This window comes from Chlorocebus sabaeus, chromosome 3 (genome assembly GCF_047675955.1).
Source record: "Chlorocebus sabaeus isolate Y175 chromosome 3, mChlSab1.0.hap1, whole genome shotgun sequence".
NCBI classification, from domain to species: Eukaryota; Metazoa; Chordata; class Mammalia; order Primates; family Cercopithecidae; genus Chlorocebus; species Chlorocebus sabaeus.
The window spans coordinates 57,402,179-57,425,091 of NC_132906.1; the positions used below are offsets into that span (position 1 = coordinate 57,402,179).

General features: G+C 37.2%; 1 protein-coding gene across 4 annotated transcripts in view; it reads right to left on the reverse strand.

Annotated features, from left to right (window-relative positions):
• Window positions 1-206: 206 nt before the first annotated feature.
• TBC1D4 (TBC1 domain family member 4) overlaps window positions 207-22,913 on the reverse strand; it is a 208,820-nt gene continuing 186,113 nt past the window's right edge. For all 4 annotated transcript variants that reach the window (XM_038007739.2, XM_073014394.1, XM_073014393.1 and 1 more), the window contains exons 13-19: window positions 22,069-22,227; window positions 17,996-18,154; window positions 15,060-15,304; window positions 10,394-10,553; window positions 7,644-7,813; window positions 4,499-4,675; window positions 207-2,548 (exon numbers count right to left, since the gene is read on the reverse strand). In XM_038007739.2, coding sequence (XP_037863667.2) covers window positions 2,315-2,548; window positions 4,499-4,675; window positions 7,644-7,813; window positions 10,394-10,553; window positions 15,060-15,304; window positions 17,996-18,154; window positions 22,069-22,227 — 1,304 coding nt within the window. In that variant the 3' untranslated portion in view covers window positions 207-2,314. The remainder of the gene's footprint in view (window positions 2,549-4,498; window positions 4,676-7,643; window positions 7,814-10,393; window positions 10,554-15,059; window positions 15,305-17,995; window positions 18,155-22,068; window positions 22,228-22,913) is intronic.

Sequence of the window (22,913 nt, forward strand, 5' to 3'; positions counted from 1 at the left end):
GGGCTTGCGCTCCTATGAGAATCTAATGTCATGGCTGATCTGACAGGAGTCAGAGCTCAGGCAGTCATGCTTGCTCACATGCCCACCACTGCTGTGTGGCCTGGTTCATAACAGGCCATGGACAGGTACCCAGGGACCCCTGTAGTAAAAGACTCTAACCAAGAGCTTCTTCTCTCCCGAAAAGAAAGAGTATATGTCAAGAAAGCTGCAGTAATATATTTATTGCAAAGGAACTAGACATTACATTAACCTGATGAAGATGTAACAATGCATGAAGCATAACTGGTGCAACATTTTTATAAAATCACAAATGAAAAAGAAAATTCATTTTCAAAAGAAAATATTGAATCCAAGTCAGCTTAATCTCTGAACACTGTAATATAACTCTTAATGTTGATTATAAACATCCAGGATAAAGTTTACTTTAAACTGAATAACAGAAAGAAAAGGTTTCTTTCCAAACTTTCCCAACAGATTCCTTGGCTACCATCTGTGCATCACACCCATAAAGTAATTTTCTATCAACAGACAGTAAAAAGAAAAAACCCCTCCTACAAATAGAGAAATTCTCAGGAAAACCAAGCAACAAATCAATTAGTAGCCCCCAATTGAATGGGGTAGACAGAATCAGCATTTTCTAGAACTTAGAAGTTACATTAACTTTACTCATAAGATTTTATTGTCTTTTAAGAAACTGTCTGGATTCAAGGGCACACTGAGCTATAACAAGTTATTATATTCACACTGGGTAACAGTGTACAGGGGGTTTCGGATGTTTGTCATCTGTTCACCAAAGCTTTCTGAAACCTCTAGAGCTTTACTATTCTACTCTATAATAAATTTTCACTGTGTATAACAAACTCCCTTTGAAGAAAATTACCCCAGATAATCCATCTGTGAAAATACAAGTACTGCAAAAAGCAGTGACGATAAATACTTTTTGGAAAGGCAAAAATGCTGCATCAACTTTCAGAGGCACTATCCTAGAATCATCTCTGAAAAAGAGAATTGCAAATGTACTTTGAAAATTACTTTCCTTGCCTATACCCAGCATGCGTGAATGTCCTCTAATAAGCTATTTGTAGACTGAGGAAGTGAAGAGTTGAAATGCAGAACTGCAGGTTTTAGTTGAGCTGGTACCACTGGTACCACTTTTCCCTTCCAATGGATTTTAACAGTTTGTTCCTAAATATTTCATAGTTCTCAAAACTTTTCACATAAAAGGGGAAAATTATTAAAGCTTATTAGAGTCTGTCAAATGGTCAAAAGAAAAAATGTATTTCAACACAGCTTGTCATCTTTGGAAAAAAAGCAATCATAATTACATTTCCTTATACTGAATTTAAGGTAGAGAGACCTAAATTATGAGCACTCACAATTTGGTGGGAAAATGGCAAATCCTTGTCATTTGGTGACTGTGGCACCAAATAAAGAGGAATTCATTCACAACTGAATGAGTTATTTAAATTAAAAAGGCAGAAAGTTAATCTAGACATTTTAGGTCCTAAATTAAATTTTTCAGGTGTGATATTTTTAGTTTGAGTAATAATGCTGATTTAGTTCGCTAAAAAATTAGCGACATTCTCCTTTACCTTGAGCTGGGTACACTCAGCCACAATGTCCTACTTTCTCTTTATGTATGTTTATAGTAATTCTTAACCAGACTCACAATGCATGTAGATGCAACATGCTAGTTGGCACAAAGCAGGCAGGGAGAAATGCCCCTACCTTCCCAAAAAACTCATAGGAGCATGACTAGTATTCAGTCACTTTCCTCATATAGACAATGTCAGTAGATATTAAGACAGATACACATAAAGTCCATAAATGTTTCCACCTTTTCACCATTGAGTGAAACATGCTGTTCTTTGGAGAAAAAAATACATTCATTTTTTTCAAGTATATTGCAATATACAAAGATGCTCTGGCTTTGTTTCACTATAAAGACAAAAAGATTTCACATATGTCCAAGGGAAATTTCAGTTCACCTTTCCTTTGGTGTGGATTTCATGAAGTTCTGACTAAAAAAATTAAATATACATCTACTCATTTTATCTGAAATCATGAACTATGTTCATTTTATATATATATTTATATGTACATAGCAACAACAAAAACCAATCTACATATGTCCGATGGCTTAGGATTGGCACGCTCTGATGAGCACGAGGTCCACCTGCTGTGACTAGGGGCTCAGCACCAGTATTAGGTGGTTCCATCAGCTTCAGGGTCCAGCCTTGGGCCAGCGGCATGCAGGCTCTTCCTCTCTGTAGTATTCTAAGGAGCACTTCCTACTGAGGCCACGCCTCTTCAATTATGGCTTACTTCCTATCTTGGCTTTGTTGTTAGGGTTGCAGCTTAAGTCTCTCGGCAACAGTTCACAATTGGCTAGAGCATCCGCAGGCAGCAGCTTCCGGATTTGCTCCACTGTCTTTTGATAAGCCATTTTTTCTTGTTCCAGGGTCCGGATTAAAGACTTCATTTTGGTCTCTCTTGTCAAAATATTTTCTAGGTTTGATTCCAAGGCCTGGATTTTAGCATGAGCTACCTGTTTGGGGGGAAAAAATCCTCCAAATCAAAAATTTGATTTGCAATCAAATGTCTTGCTAAAGTCATGATTCATTATAGCAGGAGCCAGTCCTTACCCATATTAACCAATTACTTCGAATTACTTAATAAAATATTATGTGAAACAAATACTCTGAAAACCTACATGAAACGATGATTTATTAGGTTTCACAAAGATGTTAACTATGGAACTATCATGACTCATCTCCTCTCACTGAATACACTAATAATTCAATACTAAATCACCCCCTCAACAACAGTAGCAGAACTTATTCTGCACCCACTGGTGTTCCCCTGAGTGAGCGGGAGGGATCTGGCCTGGCTGAAGGGGAAACAGGAGATTCCTGACACTATCTTGCAGTGCTAAAAGAGATTTTCCTTCCCTGACTGAAATACGGAGTTCTCTAAACATACACTTGGACTTTCATCAGTTTTTATAGATGTGAGGGGTGGTCGAGTAACTGATGATGACTACACTGAACTGTCAGTGAAAAAGTCTATAAGTTCAGAAGAATCATTATAAAACAGGTACAAACCCACCTTCCCTAATAGGGGCAAATACTCAATCGCCATTGAAATATCCAACTAAAAATGGACAGTATACCAACCATTTATTTTTCTTTTTGAAAATAGACTATGTTGCCCTCTTTTGAATAGAAAAAAGATTTAAATTTTCTATGAGCCAGAGCCAATGTAAGACAAAGTGAAAGAAGTTTAGTGTCCCCATTCTTGGGAAGCAACCACTTTAGAGACCCGTCATTTCTAACCTGTCTCTTCCGACTGGTCTTGACAGGGGACCCACCATATAGAAGCAGAGTTTTAGTGTTTTCCAGTCTGTAGCCTGGAAATGGAGTGTTGTGGAAATGGAGAGGAGGAGTAAGTGGAGACCAAGCAGCCATTAGGCACTGAAACTCCCCTGAAGTCATCTCCCCTGAAGACTTCAGGAGGGTCACCTGCTAGCCTCCCTCCCATGATCATTCTCAAGCCCCTCCCCTCGGGGCATGACTACACAGCACACATATACAAGTTGCAAATACAGAATATTGCTATATAATAAATTGCTTATTGCCTGTATAAGTATGTGCTTAGATACAGATATATAGTGTTTCATATTCTCAAATAATAATTGTGAACTCCCTGATGGCAGGAATGATGTATTAATATTACATGTAATATTTACATGTAATTCAATTTATCTAGACATGTCTCCCTCTTTTTCAATTTCCATTTTAGTCTAGACAACTCTCATCATCCACAATAGATTCTCACAAGTGACTGCTAGCAGGCCTCCTTACCTTCTCTCCCATCTCAATCTGTCCTCATCAAGGTTCCCAGATTGATCTTTCTACAGCATGGCCCCAAAACTTTGAGAGATTTCCCTCTCGACAGGATTAAAAGTCAGGTTCTTTGGCTTGACACTGAAAGTCACTTACAATTCTGCCTCTATCATATTTACCCTAACTCTCCCCAACATCTATCTGAAATTGACACCAGGCTAACTCTGCTGCTCTGCTATGTCCTCCTTATTGATGCCACCCTCCTACCCAGCCTGACTTAAAGACCTTCCTCACTCATTTCTTCCACCAACCCTCCAGATTTCAGCTCAAGCCCAGGTCCTTCACAACTTCATCAATTTCCTACATTCAATTCTTCCTCCCTTGGACTTAACCGAATATCTATAACATGCAACAGGTATTTAAGCAGATTCCACTTTGAACTGCCATTTAGCTATTTTGTGAGGGTGCATTTTTTCCAAGTAATGTTAAATTTAACATGTCATTTGTAGCCCCAGAGCATTTGGACAGTCTGATACATGGGCTCTTGCTTAGCAATGGTTCATTCCACACACATATCCCTTCCATTCCTGAGGTAGTTCTGTGCGTGCAGGAGGCATTAAAGTACTTCTTTGCTCAAATCTTTATTTCCTTACCTGTAATTTTTCTAGGAGGTCCATGTTTTGTCTTTTCAGTTGGCTATTGGCCCTCTCCAGCTTCTCCAAAGGTTCACTATCCTCACAGGCATATGAAGATTCCTGAAGCTCATCCTGTAGCACATGATATTCCACCTCATACGCATGCAACTGCTTAGAAATATCCATCTCAAAAACCTGCCATGAAAGTATCATGGGTTAGGCTAGCCTTTGGTATGTATAATAAGATACAGCTTGTGTATCTTGGTATGTTTCATGTATATTTCCAAATACTTATTAATGAATAACATTAAAGCATAAAAAAGGAAAAAAAGTGTAACTGTCAATACAAGAATAAATTAGATATAGCTTACACTGTCAACATAAAAACAGATAGCTCTTTCTGTGAAAGAAGAAATTTTTTCTTTAAAAACAGAACACATAGATTATTTCTACGCAATTGAAACATTCTCGGGAAGCCAAATCACTAGAATAAATTAATGTCCAAGTGTATTTTGCAGCCAAGATATTCATAATGTAGTATACTATATAAACAACATTAGTTATTGAGTAATTATTATGTTAGAGATAATCTCTGCTGATTAGTAAGCAAAACTGCATAGGGTATTACTGTAATAAAGCAACCAAAAGCATTTCTAATTTATTTGCCAATGGAGCAGAAAGATCTTAAAAAAACTTTTCATCCCTTAGCTATTCCCTGTAAGCCTCTTAAAGAGTCATTTACATATTGTACCGCACAGAGAATCCTCAAAATTGCACACTGTGACCACTGTCCAGGGCTGTAAGGTTTAATTAGGGCTGCTACTGCTCTCCCATATCACCACTAAATAGGAAGGTCATTTGCTTTGAAGCTAGAGGACAGTTACTCCAAACTTCCTAGGGGGAAGGAGAGACTACAGCTGCTATTCAAGCAATGGTCTCTATACTAACATTGAGAAGAGAAAAGAAACCACAAAAAATCTGACTTACTCTACTACTTACTACTAGAGAGACTCAAACATTCAAATTTTAATAAGAGAACTTCTAGACTAACTGGTTATCCTCAAATAACCATCATCTTTTCCTTACTTAGTGGGTATGGATACAATGGATTATTACACAACCATTAAAATGATAATATGGATTTATAGTTACCGGAAAAAAATCTAATACTCTATATATTTTTAATTATAAATCAGGTTCCACAATAGTATATATAGTATGATTTCATTTATGTATAACTTTATACATTTTTATATGTATATATAAGCAAAGAAACATGTAATAGAAAGTTTCAAAGGTTATCTCTAGATGTTGAGATTTATAGTTACTTTTGTTTCCTTCTTTGTGATTTTCTGCATTATTTGCATTTTTTTCCAGTGTCCATAAATAAAGTTCATCAAAGTCTCCTTTAATGTTAGCATTTCATTCCATAATAATCAACTCTAATTGTTAGGAAATTCTCCCAATATCAAGTTCAAATTTACCTGCCTATAAATTCTACCCATTAATCCTAATAGTAAGCTGTAAAGCCAGGCAATTTCCTCATCAATTTTAGAAGGGAGGTGATATCCGATTTCAAATCTCTAAAAGCATAATATCCGATTCCAGTCAAGAAAGATATTTCTGAAAAATTAATAAACCAGTAACTATACAAATAAAAGCTATACTTTTCAGCTTACAGAGCATTTTAACAAATACAAACTATTTATAGATATTTGTGATTTAGATTCCATGTAATGGAAATAAAATTTTATATGTATTAATATAATAAGAGTTCATATTACAGTATGAATTACAGAGTACAAAATACTTTAACATTGGTTATATTTCCTCCTAAAATAATACAAAACTATAATAGAATCTACTTTTGTTATTCCCATTTTGTAGAGGAAGAGGTTGAGACTCAGAGAGGTTGTAACTTGCCCATAGGCACACAGCTAGTAAATGGCTGGGCACCAGAACAAGGTTCCAAACTCCCTTTCTCTAAACCCTATTGTCTTTCTGCCATCAAAAGTGCCTTCAGGAAAGTGGTAAACTTTATCAATGCTCATAAAGCTTAACTGTCAAATCTGTCAATCTGCTCTTAAGCTTGTCCACTGCATCTGAGCAGCAGCAATATATAGCTACCACTCACCTGGTCCCTATGAAGAGTCACGGACTACACGTACGGTGTGCAGATTACTCTCAATTTGCTTCTCAGATCCATTCTCTGCACTCATCCATTCTATTGTACCCTGGCAGGCAGACAATTCCCCACACTTACTTTCTGGCTGGCTTCTGGTTCAGTTTGGCAAACAGAAGATGCCAGCACAAGATGAGATGGGGCAGGAGAAAAGGGTTGGGTATTTCTTCCCTGATCCTTCTCTGCCTAGTTCAACAAGACCACAACAACCAGCACAGAACCCTCCTCCACAGTTGCAGCTCTCCCTGGACCTAGTAACACTATTACGTCCTCCACTTAGCCCCTCTGCAGCAGAGGTTTGAACAGTTTCCCTATGTTACTAGTTCCTGGGCACCTGGACATCTGTGTTGGATTCCCTTAGGCCTACCCACACCTGTATAGACGGTTCCTTCATTTGAATCATTGGAGGCAGAATGTTTCCTGGAGGGACAAAGACTGATACACCAAGTCTTCTCATGTAAGCCTCATAAAACCTCTCAGATCAGTATTATCCCATTCTGGAACTTGTCCAGTACTGTACCATTCTGGACAACTAGGGTTTGGATGATTAGGCTGATGTGTGCAAGCCAAACAACCAATTAAAGAGCTAGAAGTAGATGCAAACCCAATACCTTCTAATTCCAAAGCCTGTACTCTTGCCACATGTCCTCTTCATGTATTTTACAAAATAATTAACAAGATAACAAAGGCAAGACGATCTGATTTTACTCTCAGGCCTTCCTGACTCTGTCAGTTCTGTCTTCAGTTTTAGCATTGGTTTAAATGGAAAGGATTCCTGAAAAACTCATTACGTAGCACTGAACCACATTTTCTGTGCATAGCCAGATAGACAATGTAGAAATTTCACAACAGTCCCCTTTCTAAATAAAATGTATCTGATGAAAATACCTGTCAAGCAAAGCTACATTTGTATGCTAAACCATTTAATATATATTCAGTAGAGAAAACTGCTGTATAATACTATTAGCATTTAAATCATACCTGGGTAATAATTTTTTCCATTTCAGAGGTATTCATATCAGGTAGGGTGCTTTTAAGAAACTCAACAATATTTTCAAAGCTCTCACATTCCATTATAAGTGTCTCTTGGCTGCTCAGTAGGCTGAGTGCAACCTTAAATATAACTTCAGTTCCCTGAAGAAAAATAATATCTAAAAGAAGAGATATAATTTTCATGATCAAAATTATGCATCCACTCTTGTAAAAAGCATGCTATTTCTGCTAAAGGTTTTTATTTACTTGTTTTACGTGTTCGGCAAAAGAAAACTGGTCAAAAGCATCTAGCTTTTTTTAAAAAGTAATATAACTAAACATATAAGCAGATGTTTTAATAGTCCTCTTAAGAATCTCAGATAAAGGCAGGGTAAAAAAGGACAAAGTGTATATCTCTGTCCATGAACTATTTGTAATTTTTAATGCCAAATTTAATGGAGACTAGGTAAACCTCAAGGACAGTTATTCAACTGATAGATTTTTCTTCACAACAGGAATACAAAAACAAATTAACATAACCAATGAGTACTATTCAAACTCTCATTACCATAATAAAAAGTAAATGAACCAGCTATGTAATTAAATCTATGTCACACCAGGAAATTAAAAAAAAAAAAAAGAACACCTTAAAAGAAAAATTAAAACAAATGACAAACATACAACCTCAATGAGGAGAGAAATATAAGAACTACCCTAACTCTAAGCCCTGCTTCCCTACAAATACAAACAGGCAATAATTTTGAAAAGTATCAAGTACTAGGCCGGGCGTGTTGGCTCACATCTGTAATCCCAACACTTTGGAAGGCTGAGGCGAGTGGATGGCTTGAGGCTAGCAGTTCAAGACCTGCCTGGTCAACACGGTGAAATCCTGTCTCTACGAAAAATACAACAATTAGCTGAGTGTGGTGGCACATGCCTGTAGTCTTAGCTACTTGGGAGGCTGAGGCAGGAGAATCGCTTGGACCCAGGAGGCAGAGGTTGCAGTGAACTGATATTGTGCCCTGTACTCCAGCCTGGGCAATAGAGCAAGACTCAGTCTCAGAAAAATAAAAAAAGAAAGAAAGAAAAGTATCAAGTACTTAGCACTTTTGTATGAAAGTTTCTCTCAGTCTATGTCATTCTTTAATAAATAATATACAACAGAGAGTCTTTAATGAAGATGGAACCATAGAATCATTATTTCAAACATAGTTCTTCTTGCTCATACATCTTTCCCTTTCCTGCCAGCTCTATTCTTTTATAAATTCAAAGAAGAGAGTTGAACAGCTGTTGTATAGCCAACAGCATCATTTGTATTCTCATAACAAAAAAACTGATACTGATGACATTTGTTTCTTGAACTCTTGACATCAAGCTTCCAAGGGTAAGTCAAAGAGAGGTGCCCTGAAACATCATTTTGATATGATAGATTATTCTTTGGGAAGAAAAACATATATAAACAAAAGGATTTACAGAAGACCCATTAATAGGAACCCAAGCTCCAGAGAAAATGTCACTGTAGAAAAGCAATAGTGTATATTCGATAAACAAGAGAAATCTGATGAACATTTGATTCAGCACATTTTAACTTTACTCTTTTGTTGTATTTTATAAATTGTAGTAACACTAATGCAGTGTTTAACTTTTAAACCACCACAGTCCTCAATAAGAAATATATCATATGTTGTAATCTGGTATATATACATATTATACATATATCCTCAAAACAAATTTCTCCAAACAACATATTTCCTTACTATTTGTAATATTCCCTAATATCTTCACTGAATGCTGTTTCATTTTCTCAAACACTGACAATGACCTACAACTGCGCCAATACAATTTGACAAACAGCTCCAATTTAACAGAAGTGCAGCTGTGAGTGAATACTGACTGCTTTGCCCATGTCTGCTAAATAGATGATCAGAACATAAAAATTAAGGGAGTCCTTTTTAAGATAACTGAGGTCCTACACATCGTTAGAACAAACCTCTGATGAAGAGTTGGTTGTTGTTGTTGTTTTAATTTTTGCTTTTCAAATAACATACTTAGACAAGTATAAAGACTTGTGAATAGATATAAAGGCCTCCAAAGGGGACATAAACCAAGTTACACTCTCTTTTTATTCTCAATGCCAAACACTGTGATTAGAGCAAGGCAGTTACTCAGTAACTTGTCCTGGGCTCTACTGACTGTACTTAGTGTTTTCCCTGAGCCATCAGTCTTACAGACTGTCCCACCATAACTGCATTGGCATGAAAGAAGAGTCACATGAGCAATGAAACAGGAAGTAAAGTTATTCTGTTAACAACAAAAAGTCAGATTAAGAAATGCCATTAGAAACAACATTGATACAAGTTAAGAACATGTTTCTCTGTGTTCTGAATGCAAGATGAAGAAGACAGTGGGGGGTAGAAAGATGTATATAAAAATCTGGAAAATTATACAGTCTGTCTCTAGTCCAGATTTCAGGAGTATACGCTCTGATTTTTAGGTACAAATGAAAATAAGAGCTCCATTACAGCTTACTCAAATACAGGAGCCCAATTCCTCTTTCCTTTTAATTTCAATTTTATGTAAGACAAATATGGTTTTAAGTTACTGTCAGAATAGAGCCAGGCACATTTATTAAATTCCATTAGCAATTTGCTATTCTGTGTAACACGTGATAAAACAATTAGGGCATTATATGGCTAGAAGTAGAAGTATAGTCCTTGGAATAAATAATACTGTTTCATTTAATTACAGGCATCTCTTACCAAAAACTCTGGCTACAAATCCTAATGAAAACTGAGAGGCAAACAATGTGAGGAACCAGGGGGCAGCATAAAGACTGGGGCTGATTTCATTTTCTTCAAGGTGATTGTAGAGATCTCTGTGATAGTCATGAAGGAGCCTGGACAGCTGGTACATTTGAATCTAAAGTTAATTTGGAGAAGAAAAAATAAAATATTATGCATGTATCTGCATGTGCATCAAATACACTGATTTTAATTTTATTCTACTATTTAACAACAAATTCACATATATAAGTATAAGCAGTATTACTTCATTTTTGTGATTTTAAAGTTGATACTAAAATCCAAGTTCACTTAACTGAAGCCATAAAGCAAGTTACTGAAAGTCTATCTAAGAAGACTGAGCAAGTTTCTCTGTCACATGTGTTTGAGTACCACATATATATATAGAAATGGAATTTTTTCTTCTGTAGGGAGGCATTGCTTTTGGAATTTAATGAGAACTGTCCTGGCTCACGAACCTCATAGAAGATCCCTCCTAATTTCAGACTAATTCCAGAAAAGCCTCCGTTCTAAAGAATCTACCATGTTCAGTGCAGAAGCTTACTTCTATTTACTGTGACCAGCATGTGATTTATGAGAGAGTTCTGGCTCTCCAGACAATCTGCACTGCTAGGATAGAATTAAAGCTTAGAATGTTACAGGGCCAGAAGCTTGAGATCTATTTCTAATATTCAAGTTATTCCAGCAGCATATTTTTCATGACAAATGGGATTAAGGCAAAAAGTGCAGTTGTTTCTGAATGTTTCTAGAACTAAAAGACAAAATTATTTCTTTTTTTTTTTTCTCCTTTAATTCTATTTTATTATTATTATTTTTTAATTTATTTATTATTATTAAACTTCAAGTTGTAGGGTACATGTGCACAACGTGCAGGTTTGTTACATATGTATACTTGTGCCATGTTGGTGTGCTGCACCCATCAACTCGTCATTTACATAAGGTATAACTCCCAATGCAATCCCTCCCCCCTCCCCCCTCCCCATGATAGGCCCCAAATTATTTCATTTGGCTATTGAGTTGGTTACTGGTATTTCAGAAAACACCATAAAAACAGCACACAGAAACTTTTAAACTCATATCTGTGATACTAAAGATAAAAGCAGGAGTAAGTAACAAAGAAATTTGGGAATTGTGTTTTAATTTAAACTTTTATCCACACAGTTAACAGATAAGTGGTGGTTCCCTGATCAGTTATATTGGCTTGATATTTTGGGGTAAAAATGTATAAAATGTTTTATTAAATCTAGTAGAACTTCTTTCACTAAAAGAAATTATTAAAACATCACTCTTAAATAGCTCTATGACAATACATAAAAATAACCAATTATGTTGTGAATTCAACAATTATTTCTAGAGTACAGAACTAAAAATCAACAGACTCCTTTGGAAAAATATCAAAAACTATGCATAAATACAAAAAATTGTTCCATCCTTCTCTACAACAAATATCTTTGGAAACTCAGTTTCCACACAAACTGTAAATAAAAGGGAATTAAAGAGCCAGAGGCAGTCATAGCTATAAAATAAGAAGCTTAGCTGGAGTCAAACAGAAAGTCTTTTTTAAATGAGATTATCTCAAAAAGTCATGTTGAAAAAAAAAAAACATACATTTCCTTTAGACCATTTGCATCATAGAAACCAGAAATTTTGAGCACCTATCAACAACAGAATTAGTATTTTGGTAAGCACAAAAATCAAAAAAGTCTAATTAGCAGCATAAAAAGAAAGCACATCATCAAAAGCTCACTGTTCTCATTCACTTGTGATTATAAAAAGAAGCAATACTTCAACATTTAATTTTTTTAAGAGAATCTTATTTCCCACCTACCCCATCGTACATTCTCAACTGGGGGTCAAGAGAGTTTCTTCCATCAAGGGATACGTGGGCAAATAAGAACACGATTCAGGCTTCCTTCAAAGAAAGCTTTAATGACAAAATTCTATTTGCTAAGAACAAATTATTCTTCAGTTCCACCTTACAGATACCAAGGCAAACATTCAGATTAAAGAGGTGAACTGGAGAAGGAAAGATGCAGAGAGAGAGAGAAGGCTAGGAGAGAGAAGATGAAAAAAAGTGGAGACCAAAAACTTCAGAGGAAAAGATATGATGCCTTTATGCTTAACACAGAAAGCAGCAGAAACTAACGTGATGAGATACAGGTATTTAAAGTTGAAAAAGACCTCAACCCCCACATTTTACAGATAAGGTAACTGAAGCCTGGAGCACCCAAGTCACCAAGAGAGAAGCAAGAAATCAGAAATCCTGTGGAGTGAGTTCAAACCCACTGCAAGAGGTATTCAAGCACACTTCTAAACGTCCTATTGGCTAGACCCAAAACAGTACCTCCTGCTCTAGAAAGTGAGAAAGTGTGATATTCCACTTTCAAATGCAAAAGGATCTATTCTCCCAGAATAAGGTCCCCAATACTGTGACCTACAGCAATGCTGTCATCAAAGATTTTTAAATGTCTGCATTTTCAAAATTATAGACATAAAATATTTCTTGGTACTTATAGGGCATATTAAATGAATGTATAAATCCAATTTACATGAATTTTTGTAATGTGAAATTGATGAAGAATTTGTAAATTGAAATATCATTGTATTTTTAAACTGATAGCTATATCTTTTTATCTGTGGATCCAGATCAAACACTACTCACAGGTACTTCCCTCTATCTTTGAAATTCTAATAATAGCTACCAAACTGTTGTTTCTGAAAATCAGAATTATTGAATTCCTTACAAGAGCATCTGATTCCTATCTGATATTAAGATACAGGTGGTCAGGCACGGTGGCTCATGCCTGTAATCCCAGCACTTTGGGAGGCCAAGGCGGGTGGATCACTTGAGGTCCAGAAATTCGAGACCAGCCTGCCTAACACGGTGAAACTCCATCTCTACTAAAAATACCAAAAAGTTAGCAGGGTGTGGTGGCACATGCTTGTAATCCCAGCTACTCCGGAGGCTGAGGCACGAGAATCGCTTGAACCCGGGAGGCAGAGATTGCAGTGAGCCGAGATCGCGCCACTGCACTCCAGCCTGGTTGACAGAGTAAGAGTTCATCTCAAAAAAAAAAAAAAAGATAAAAAGATACAGGTAAACTGTTTAGGAATAAAAAATAAAACTTTCCACAGTTGTCATCTGATTTGTTAAACCTATGAATAGTCATCAGTGAGGAATCAAATCATATGAACTCACACCAGAAAACCTAATGGTGATAGCAAAGCCCTATATCCGCAGCCAAAATTTTACCTTGGGAAAGGAAGAAAAATGGAATACTTCATCTCCATTCACTCTCAAAAAATATAATTTACTATAATGCTCAGAGTAAAAACACAATTCTTTTGTCATAGATTGGCAACTGAGCTATTAAAGGCAAAATCTCATCTCCGGGAACCAGGAAAAATAGTATATTTTAAAAGCATCTTTAAAGTACTACTTCTTATCTAAAGCATAGTATTACGATGAACTGGGAGTCGTGCATACCTCATTTCAAGGGAGGAAAAACCTGAGACTCCTCTTTAAAGTCTTCTTTTATATTTTTAACCACTGAAAGCTTTAAATTGCCAGGCAGTGGTTGTTTGAGATAAGTATCTATAGACAAAATTTAAACTGCTTATTAGCAACCAATCCACTTAGAGAAGTGATAAACTAGGAAAGAAATGTGTAAACAAGGAGTCTGAGGTAGGCTAAAGACAGCAGTGGCAGTCAATACCCCACTCAAAATACTTGAAAAATCGTAATGGTGATTCTTCAGAGCCTGCTAAGAAAAGCAGACTCAGTGACTCACACCTGTAATCCCAGCATTCTGGGAGGCTGAGGTGGGCGGATCACCTGAGGTCAGGAGTTCAAGACCAGCCTGGCCAACACGGTGAAACCCCATCTCTACTAGAAATACAAAAAAGTTAGCCACGCATGGTGCCACCTGCCTGTAATCCCAGCTACTGGGGAGGCTGAGGCAGGAGAATTGCTTGAGCCCGGGAGGCGGAGATTGCAGTGAGCTGAGATCATGCCACTGCACTCCAGCCTGGGTGACAAAGCAAGACACCATCACACACACACACACACACACACACACACACAAGCAGACTGAAAAGGCACCACTGGCTTTCACACTTTTTCCTCTGTGAAGGCTTATCTTACATGAAGATAAAGGAGGGGAGATATGATAAGTTCAAAAAGAACCATAAGATGGTATCTGCTATTTATGCACTCAAAAGTAAAGGGATAAAGACACTTTCAGATTGTAAACAAAAGATCTGTGAGCCTTTTACATTGAGAAGTTGAGGAAAAGTGAATAAAGATGACTTGATACCTTCTCCATGTAACCCATAGACTTAGGGCATAAAGGATTGGGTCCTCATCACCTACCTTTCTTAAACTACTTATTTACTCACTTTAGGAAGTTTATGGAAAAGGTATCCTGCCTATGGGTCTCATACACTTAGAAGTTTACCTAAATAGCAAATCCCACACCAAGTGAACTAAAACATGCCCCAGTGTTCATCCGAGTTCTAAGACAATGGCTCTCCATTTCTTTAAACCTAACTGTAATAACTGAGAAGAGGGCCAGGATTTCTGGTAATAGTCTAATACCTTCCTTGGGAAGCACAAGTGCCTCACCTGCAGCGACATCATGTCAGGTCTGTACTGCTTGCGGAAGCCAAGGTCATACATGAGGAATTTCAGCATTTCAAAGGCTTGCTCTTCACTCATGTGCAGAAGCAGGACTCCAGCCACAAAGCTGATTCCCTGACAGTATCCCACTTCTTTGTCCAGCAAAGAATAGGCTTTCAGGAGGTTAAACAGTGACAGTTGCCCTGGCCCAAGCTGTACTGAAAAGTAAGGGTGAGTAGGAAACGTCCTTCCTGCAGACGAAAAGAAGAAAAATATTTTTTGAAATGTCCTCATGCCTTGGAGACCATAGTGAAATTGCAATTCAGTGACCTCCAAGAATAAATAAACACTCTTTCCCAAACCAGTGAGAGTTGCTTGGAGTCACCATGTAACTAAGAGTCTCTCTCTCTTTCATCCCAAGTCCTGCGAGGCTACCATACCATCTTCACATGTATGATATGGGAGGAAACATTTAATGCTAACCAGTACTTCTTTCTAGCAAAAAAAATAAAATAAAATAAAATAAAATAAAATAAAATAAAAATCCACAAACTGATGACATACCCAGGAGAGATACCAGGAAAACGGAATGTAAAATTTATTCTGACTATATAAAGCAAGGCAAATTCTAATTCATATAACGATTACCTTCTAAATGAAACCAGAAGTCTATAAGAGATACTATATTATTTAAAAGAAAATCTTCATAGTCTATAAACAGATTTATTTCTGCTTTTCTTATAATATGACACTGGAGGGACTTTTTGGGTTTGTTTGGCTTTACATTCAGACTATCACTCAGAAAAAAACTTCTTTTTCAACTATATTTTGCTCTTTGCTCTTAAAATACCTCCATGAGCCATGCAAACCACTTTCCTTTTTCAACATCTAAAAATATCAAGGAAAATAAAGGGTCAAGTCAAGTCAATTTCAAATAAATACCCCTCTAAAATTTACCTCTAGGTATAAAATTACCACCGAGACACTTGAGCTGGCAATGTGAGTCCTGTATCACTAAAAGGAGAGTTCTATACCCAGAAACAAACCCATCTTCACATCACAGCTGTGTATACCGGTATGGGACTTTCCTAGTGCCACAAAAATGAAGGGAGATGTTAGCGTCCCTGTGAAACGATTACTCATGTCAGTTAGAACTTCCAAGAGGGCCAGGTTTTAAAATGTTTTCTCCCACATACGCTTAAAAATGATTTTTTTTTTCCAGGAACCAATAAGATTAATTCTGCAGAGCCAGTAAGAGGAAGATATGAGAAAATAACAATTGCATGCTGAAGAAACACAGATGGCTACAAGTAGAGCCAAATAAGCAATTTTTTAAATGATGGTTTCATTTTCTCACTTAAATTTTTTACTAAGGAAAACTATAAATGCACTTTCTATCCATTAACTTGATTCTAGCTCCATTTTTGTCTGACTGTAATATGATCTCATTCTCTCTCCTTAATAGGACATCATGACTACCCCTGATTGTATCACCAATTTGTGGTCAGAGAACCACAGATTTGCTTGGGAACACAGGGACTGCCTTGTTCAATGCCCCCACTTAGTAGAGAGGATTGACACTCAGAAGCAAGGTAATATGTCTAAGACCACAATTAGTGGCACAATCAGCACAAAAACTCATTTTCAGTTTCTCTGTAAAACCCCTTTTTAACTCTGCTGGGCTCAAAAAAATAATTAACTGAGCTGGGTCCTTTCCCAACAAGAGCTATTTGTCATCCAAAAGGAATAGAGGTTAAAAACTAGGGTTTGGTTAATGATTTTTCATATGCCCTAATATAAGATGACCCCAAACATAAGGTAATCTTGTATTTTCCCAAATGGGCCCAAATAACATATCTGGCCACCTGACATATATCAACTTTCAGGAGTACAAATAAAGTGGTCAAATGCCAATGTATAATATTTAATCTAATAATGTAGACATTTTTAAATAATAAAGTATATTAGAGAAAAATTAGACACAATATAACTTCTAAAAATCAAAGCCTTTTTATTTCCACAAGTTATATGAAAATCAGCATTTAAGAAGACTGCTGGCTGGGCGCGGTGGCTCACGCCTGTAATCACAGCACTTTGGGAGGCTGAGGCGGACGGATCACGAGGCCAGGAAATTGAGACCATCCTGGCTAACACGGTGAAACCCCGTCTCTACTAAAAATACAAAAATTAGCCGGGCGTGGTTGTGGGCACCTGTAGTCCCAACTACTCGGGAGGCTGAAGCAAGAGAATGGCATGAACCTGGGAGGCGGAGCTTGCAGTGAGTCGAGATAGCATCACTGCACTCCAGCCTGGTTGACGAGGGAGACTCCATTTCAAAATAAATAAATAAATAAAAAAGACTGCCTTATGGTTCTGTCACTGGAAATTCTCCCTCAGGCCATGAGTACCTACTCCTACCCTATTAGCCCAACTAATGCTTCACTCACCCTATAGGTGTATAGTCATAATTTCCACCAACATAACCATTTATCATGTTGCTTTTAAAAGTGATATATAAAGGATTATTTTCAGCAATGTGTCCAGGAATACCTAGTATACCTTTGTTAAATTTTTAACCTATTCTAAGCCGTTTCAAAACCAGCATTGATTAAAATACAACTATCTGCCCTAAAAAGTCAGTTGTTCAAAATGCAGTAACTGAGAGCACCCCATAATATGACCTTTATAATAATTTAAATATAAGATGGCTCCCTTTGCAGAGGCAAAGTTTTGGGGTGAAAACTTCATTTAATACGCAGGCGTTTACTGGATCATCAATCAGGAATACGGCCAACCTGCCCTCAGTAAAGGACAAAGTCAATGGCTCTGCATATGCCAACAGGTGCTGTTTATCAGCCCCAAGAACAAACAAAAACCAAAACAACTCAACAGAAGGATCAGCTGTTTACTTTTGTAAATTATAATCCGCAGGCTAAACATACCTAAATCCACGAGAATCGCATGCTGCTGAGCAGTGAGCTGCTTCAAAAGTTCCTTATAGGATATGTCAGGAGGCTGTTGTTTATTAGGCAATCTGTGTCTGAGGCGGTACTGTAAAGCCAGGAACTGCCAAATTTCTCCTCGTCGACTTTTGGGAACTCCTACAATCAAGGAGATAAATAACCAAGGCCTTGAGCTCCGGAATGAAGTTGTTAGATCCCAGCTGTCCCAGTTGCTTCACTATGTAATTCTGGTAAACAGGCAGCTGTGTGTACTGCACGCCACCCTAAGACCACGCAATACGATTGACAGGAGTGTATTTTGACAAGCTTAATCCTATAGCTCCCGATGTCTTGCAAAAGAAAACCCTCACACAACACTTAACAATAACGACATTAACAACAACATCACCCATCGCTGACTGGGCATTAATCAAACATTTATTGAGGGTGCCTAGCTACAGAGCACATGCACTCAGAAAACAACTCAACTGTAAGGTAGGCAATTACTATTAGGCCCACTTTATAGACAGAAAGCTGAGGCAGAGATGAAGTAATTGCCCCAAGTTCACATGGCTAGGAAGTGGCAGTTTAGAATTAGCACTCCAAAAGTCTGGTTTCAGAGGCATGTATTCCCAAAAGTATCCTAAAGTGTATCCCAAAGTGTATTGCTGCCTATTTTCACTCTTTATTTGGCTTGAGGATAGCAACAAAAGCTAATCCTAATTTACAACTCTAAATATTTGTCATCAACAAGTAACTTTATAATAGAGAATCAAATAGCATTCTTATATGGGCATTAAAAATGAAAGAATAGGCCAGGCATGGTGGCTTGCACCTGTAATCCCAATACTTTGGGAGGCCCAGGCAGGCGGGTCACTTGAGGTAAGGAGTTTGTTACTGGCCTGGCCAACATAGCGAAACCCTGCCTCTACTAAAAATACAAAAATTAGCGAGTGTGGTGGCATGCACCTGTAATCCCAGCTACTCGCGAGGCTGAAGTAGGAGAATGGCTTGAACCTGGGGGACGGAGGTTGCAGTGAGCTGAGATCGCACCACTGCACTCCAGCCTGGGAGACAGAGTGAGACTCTGTCTAAAAAAAAAAAGAAATAATAAAAGTAGTAAACAATAAGAAGGTGTAACTGACATGCTCCAGAACAACATTGGGGCTTTGAGAAGAAAATGCTTAGCACATATAATAAAACATTAACTCTATTATGCTTCAACACCAAAATGTATCCCAAGCAGTTTGAGGACACTATGACTATGTTTTTTATGCCAAGGGAAATGAAGTAAGCACTGGGAGGGACAGAATTCAACTCTGCACAGTGCAGGCAACTTTATTTCACTCACTAGGAGTTTTCAGTTTGGAAAGATTGAATCTGCAATGGGTTCCTTTGCTCCAGCTGGTTAAGGAAAGGCTTAATGGCAGTAATCTCTTCTGAATGAATGCCAGAGTTTGTACAAGCTGAAAGTATTATTGTCCGATAGGTGAAACTGAGGCTCGTTGGCATGATTTATGAGGCCTCTACAATATAGCTCCAAACTACCTTTCTAAGCACCATTACTTCCCAGTCCCTGATGTATACTAGACGCTTGTGGTCATTTCCACTTCTCCAGTTTTTAGCACCTACTGTTGCCTTTAGGGAATTCCAAGCTCCCTCACTTGATTACCCATTGTACGTCTAGTCATCTTTCATGAAAGAGCTTGAGTGCCACCTTTTCTGTTGAAGCTCTCCCTAACATCTCCAGATGTAATCAGTCCCTTTTCACATACTATTTGACTCATACTGTAACATTACCTTATTAGACTGCAGTTAGCTCTACATTGAAGTTTTGTCTCTTTTCCCTACTTAAATGGTCCTTGAGAACAGCAAGCATATTTTCATCTCTGTATGATAAAATCCAAGAATATCCCTTGCTGCTTATGCATTTGTTGAAGGAATGAATGACAGCATAGAAAATGTCATTTTTAGAAGGTAACTATCAGCCCACTAAATGAATCACTGATAACATGAGTGGGCAGTTTTATTATCCATCCAATAATAAATGTACAAAAAGCAACATCATTCCAGTCAAACATACATTTATTGAGCATCCAGTATGTAGCAGAGAATAAAGCAAGGCAGTCAGGACGCCTCATCATTGAGTGATGAATAAATCCATTCTCAGGAAAATCATCTCATTCATTCATTCATTCATCCATTCATTCATTCAGTGACAAGTGCAAGATACTCTCTTAGGTGCTAGGTGTGCAGTGGTGGGGTAAGAAAAACATTAAACAAATACATACATGATTATTAAACTATAAATTATGATTAAGTATAATTAATCATGAAAAATAATGATAAAGTACAATGAATTGATTTTTTGGGGGGTCAGGGGTGGTGCTCTGAGGAAATAATATTTGAGGGACCTGAGGGATAATAGGATGCTCTGGGCTTAAAGTGCAGGCAGCAGGCACTCCAGGAGAGGACCAGAGGAAAGGGCGGAGGAAAGAGGAGTGAGAAGAGGATGGGGTGGAAAGAAAGGGAGATGGGAAATGAGAATGTAGAGAAGTAAGGAAGAAGGAGAGTAGGGAGGACTGGAACATTCCATGCAAGAAATCGCAAAGGACATATCAGTGCTCAAAGTATAACAGTTCAGTGTCTCCAGAGGATACAATACAAGGTAAGGAGAGATAAAAAAATTAGATCAGAAAGGAGGAAGGAGAGATTATAGAAGAACGATATGATTTGGCTGTGTCCCCACCCAAATCTCATCTTGAATTGTAGCTCCCATAATTCCCACATGTAGTAAGAAGGACCTGGTAGGACATAATTGAATCATGGGGGCAGTTTCCCCCATACTGTTTTTGTGGTAGTGAGTCTCATGAAATTTGATGGTTTGTTAAGGAGAAACCCCTTTCACTAGGTTCTCATTTTCTCTCTTGTCTGCCTCCACGTAAGACATGCCTTTCACCTTCCACCATGATTGTGAGGCCTCCCCAGCCACGTGGAACTGTGAGTCCATTAAACCTCTTTTTCTTTAGAAACTACTCAGTATCGGGTATGTCTTTATCAGCAGATTAAAAATGGACTAATACAAAGGCCTTGGGCACAGGGCCAAGAAGTTTAAACTGTATCCAATAAGAAATGGGAAGATAAGCACTCCTAAAATACCTTTGAAAATCATTTCAAAAAATCCACATCTCACAGACATTCTGTTAACCATTATTGTGTCTCCCAAATAAAGCATTCAATAAAAATCTTTAGGATTTCCATATCTCTAAGGATAAAGAACACTATATTAAGTTTGTCAACGAAGCAGCTTTCAAAATAACTCTTATCTTAATTTAAACTTAACTGCGGTTCAACAGTCTCACACATTGGCATAGGCTTTTAAAACAACATTCATGATAGAATTTCTTTGGGTATTTTGGAATTTTTATTTTACATCCACAGTTTATGTAGGCTATGGAGATTCTAATTTTAACATATTTAATGTGAGTCACAGAAACTGCAACTAAAAGTTGACTTATTCATTTTATTTTTAAATTTAGAATTCTTAAATATCAGGCATCTTATATGGCATAGCAGCAATAAAAGAATAAATGCAATATAATGGCTAAATAAAAGCAACTTCTCCAAAATTAGTGAAGAAATGAATGGATGAAAGAAAAGTGGTTGATTACTTAGCCAGAATATAAGTCTCTCTCTACATAAATACATACAGGTATATATACACATTCATGTAAATATACACATATATGTAAATGAATACTTCTGACCAAATGATGAAAATGAGCCAAGTTTGGAAGACTGAATTATTAATAATTTTATGGCAGTGATCAAAGATTTGTATCAATGCATGCCTTTCTTTCTTGGTAAACACCACCACCAAGCTGAAAATAGGTTTGTGCTACCTCCTCAGAGACAGTCACTAAACTACAAGAAGAAACAAATTACTTCTTTTTTTTTTACTAAGCAAAACACAAGGGCAAAATTACATCTGAGCTCCACAAATCAAACAAACAAACAAAAATCCCGCAGGTTTTCCTTTAAAAAACAAAAATTATTGAGATTATCCCAAATACCTTCTTTAAGAAGAGTATGAATATCTTCCATATCACATCTGATTTTAGCTCTGCAGTTTAACAGCTTCTTATCCCAAGTTATTAAGACCTCTTTCTGACATGCACCAACTTCTTCATAGTCTAATTTAACTTTTCTGGACTGGAGTTCATCTCTGCTTGCTAAGGAAAAAAGAATTTACGTAAGACCAATGTGTTTTTAAAATGTAAAATTTTAAACATTTGATTGTATTTGTAAAACCATACCAAATGACTTTCAGGAATTAACTGGTAGTATATCTTAAAAAGAAAATTTAAAACAAATTGAGGATACATGAAAGGGTCTCAAGCTTTGAGTCATTTCATGTGAGAAAAAAATGAGGAATAACTTCCCAAGGAGGTTTTACTCTGTATCTTACATATGGTAACTCTGCTAAGCATAAAAAGTAAACCATGTTGATCATTCTATAATTTTCCTTTTTTTTGACAAATGTGATGGATAGCCTAGGAAATGATAGTTCACATCATCTTAAACACCACTGAAGTGTTAATATTTTATATGTGCCATACATGAGCAAAGACTCATGCTAATCTTGATTTGAAAAATATATCACCATGATAACATGATACATTTTTATAACTGTTTCCAGGGTTATCCACACTGCCCTTAATAACTAATAAAACTAGCTTATGTGTTCCTGTGTTTGTTATTTTCTCTTTTGTTTGTTTTTGCTTTTGCTTTTTAGAGACAGGGTCGCCCTCGGTACCCCAAGCTGGAATGCCGTGGTGCAATCATAGCTCACTGTAGCTTCAACCTCCTGAGCTCCCATCTCAGCCTCCTGGGTAGCTGGGACTATGGGCATGCACCA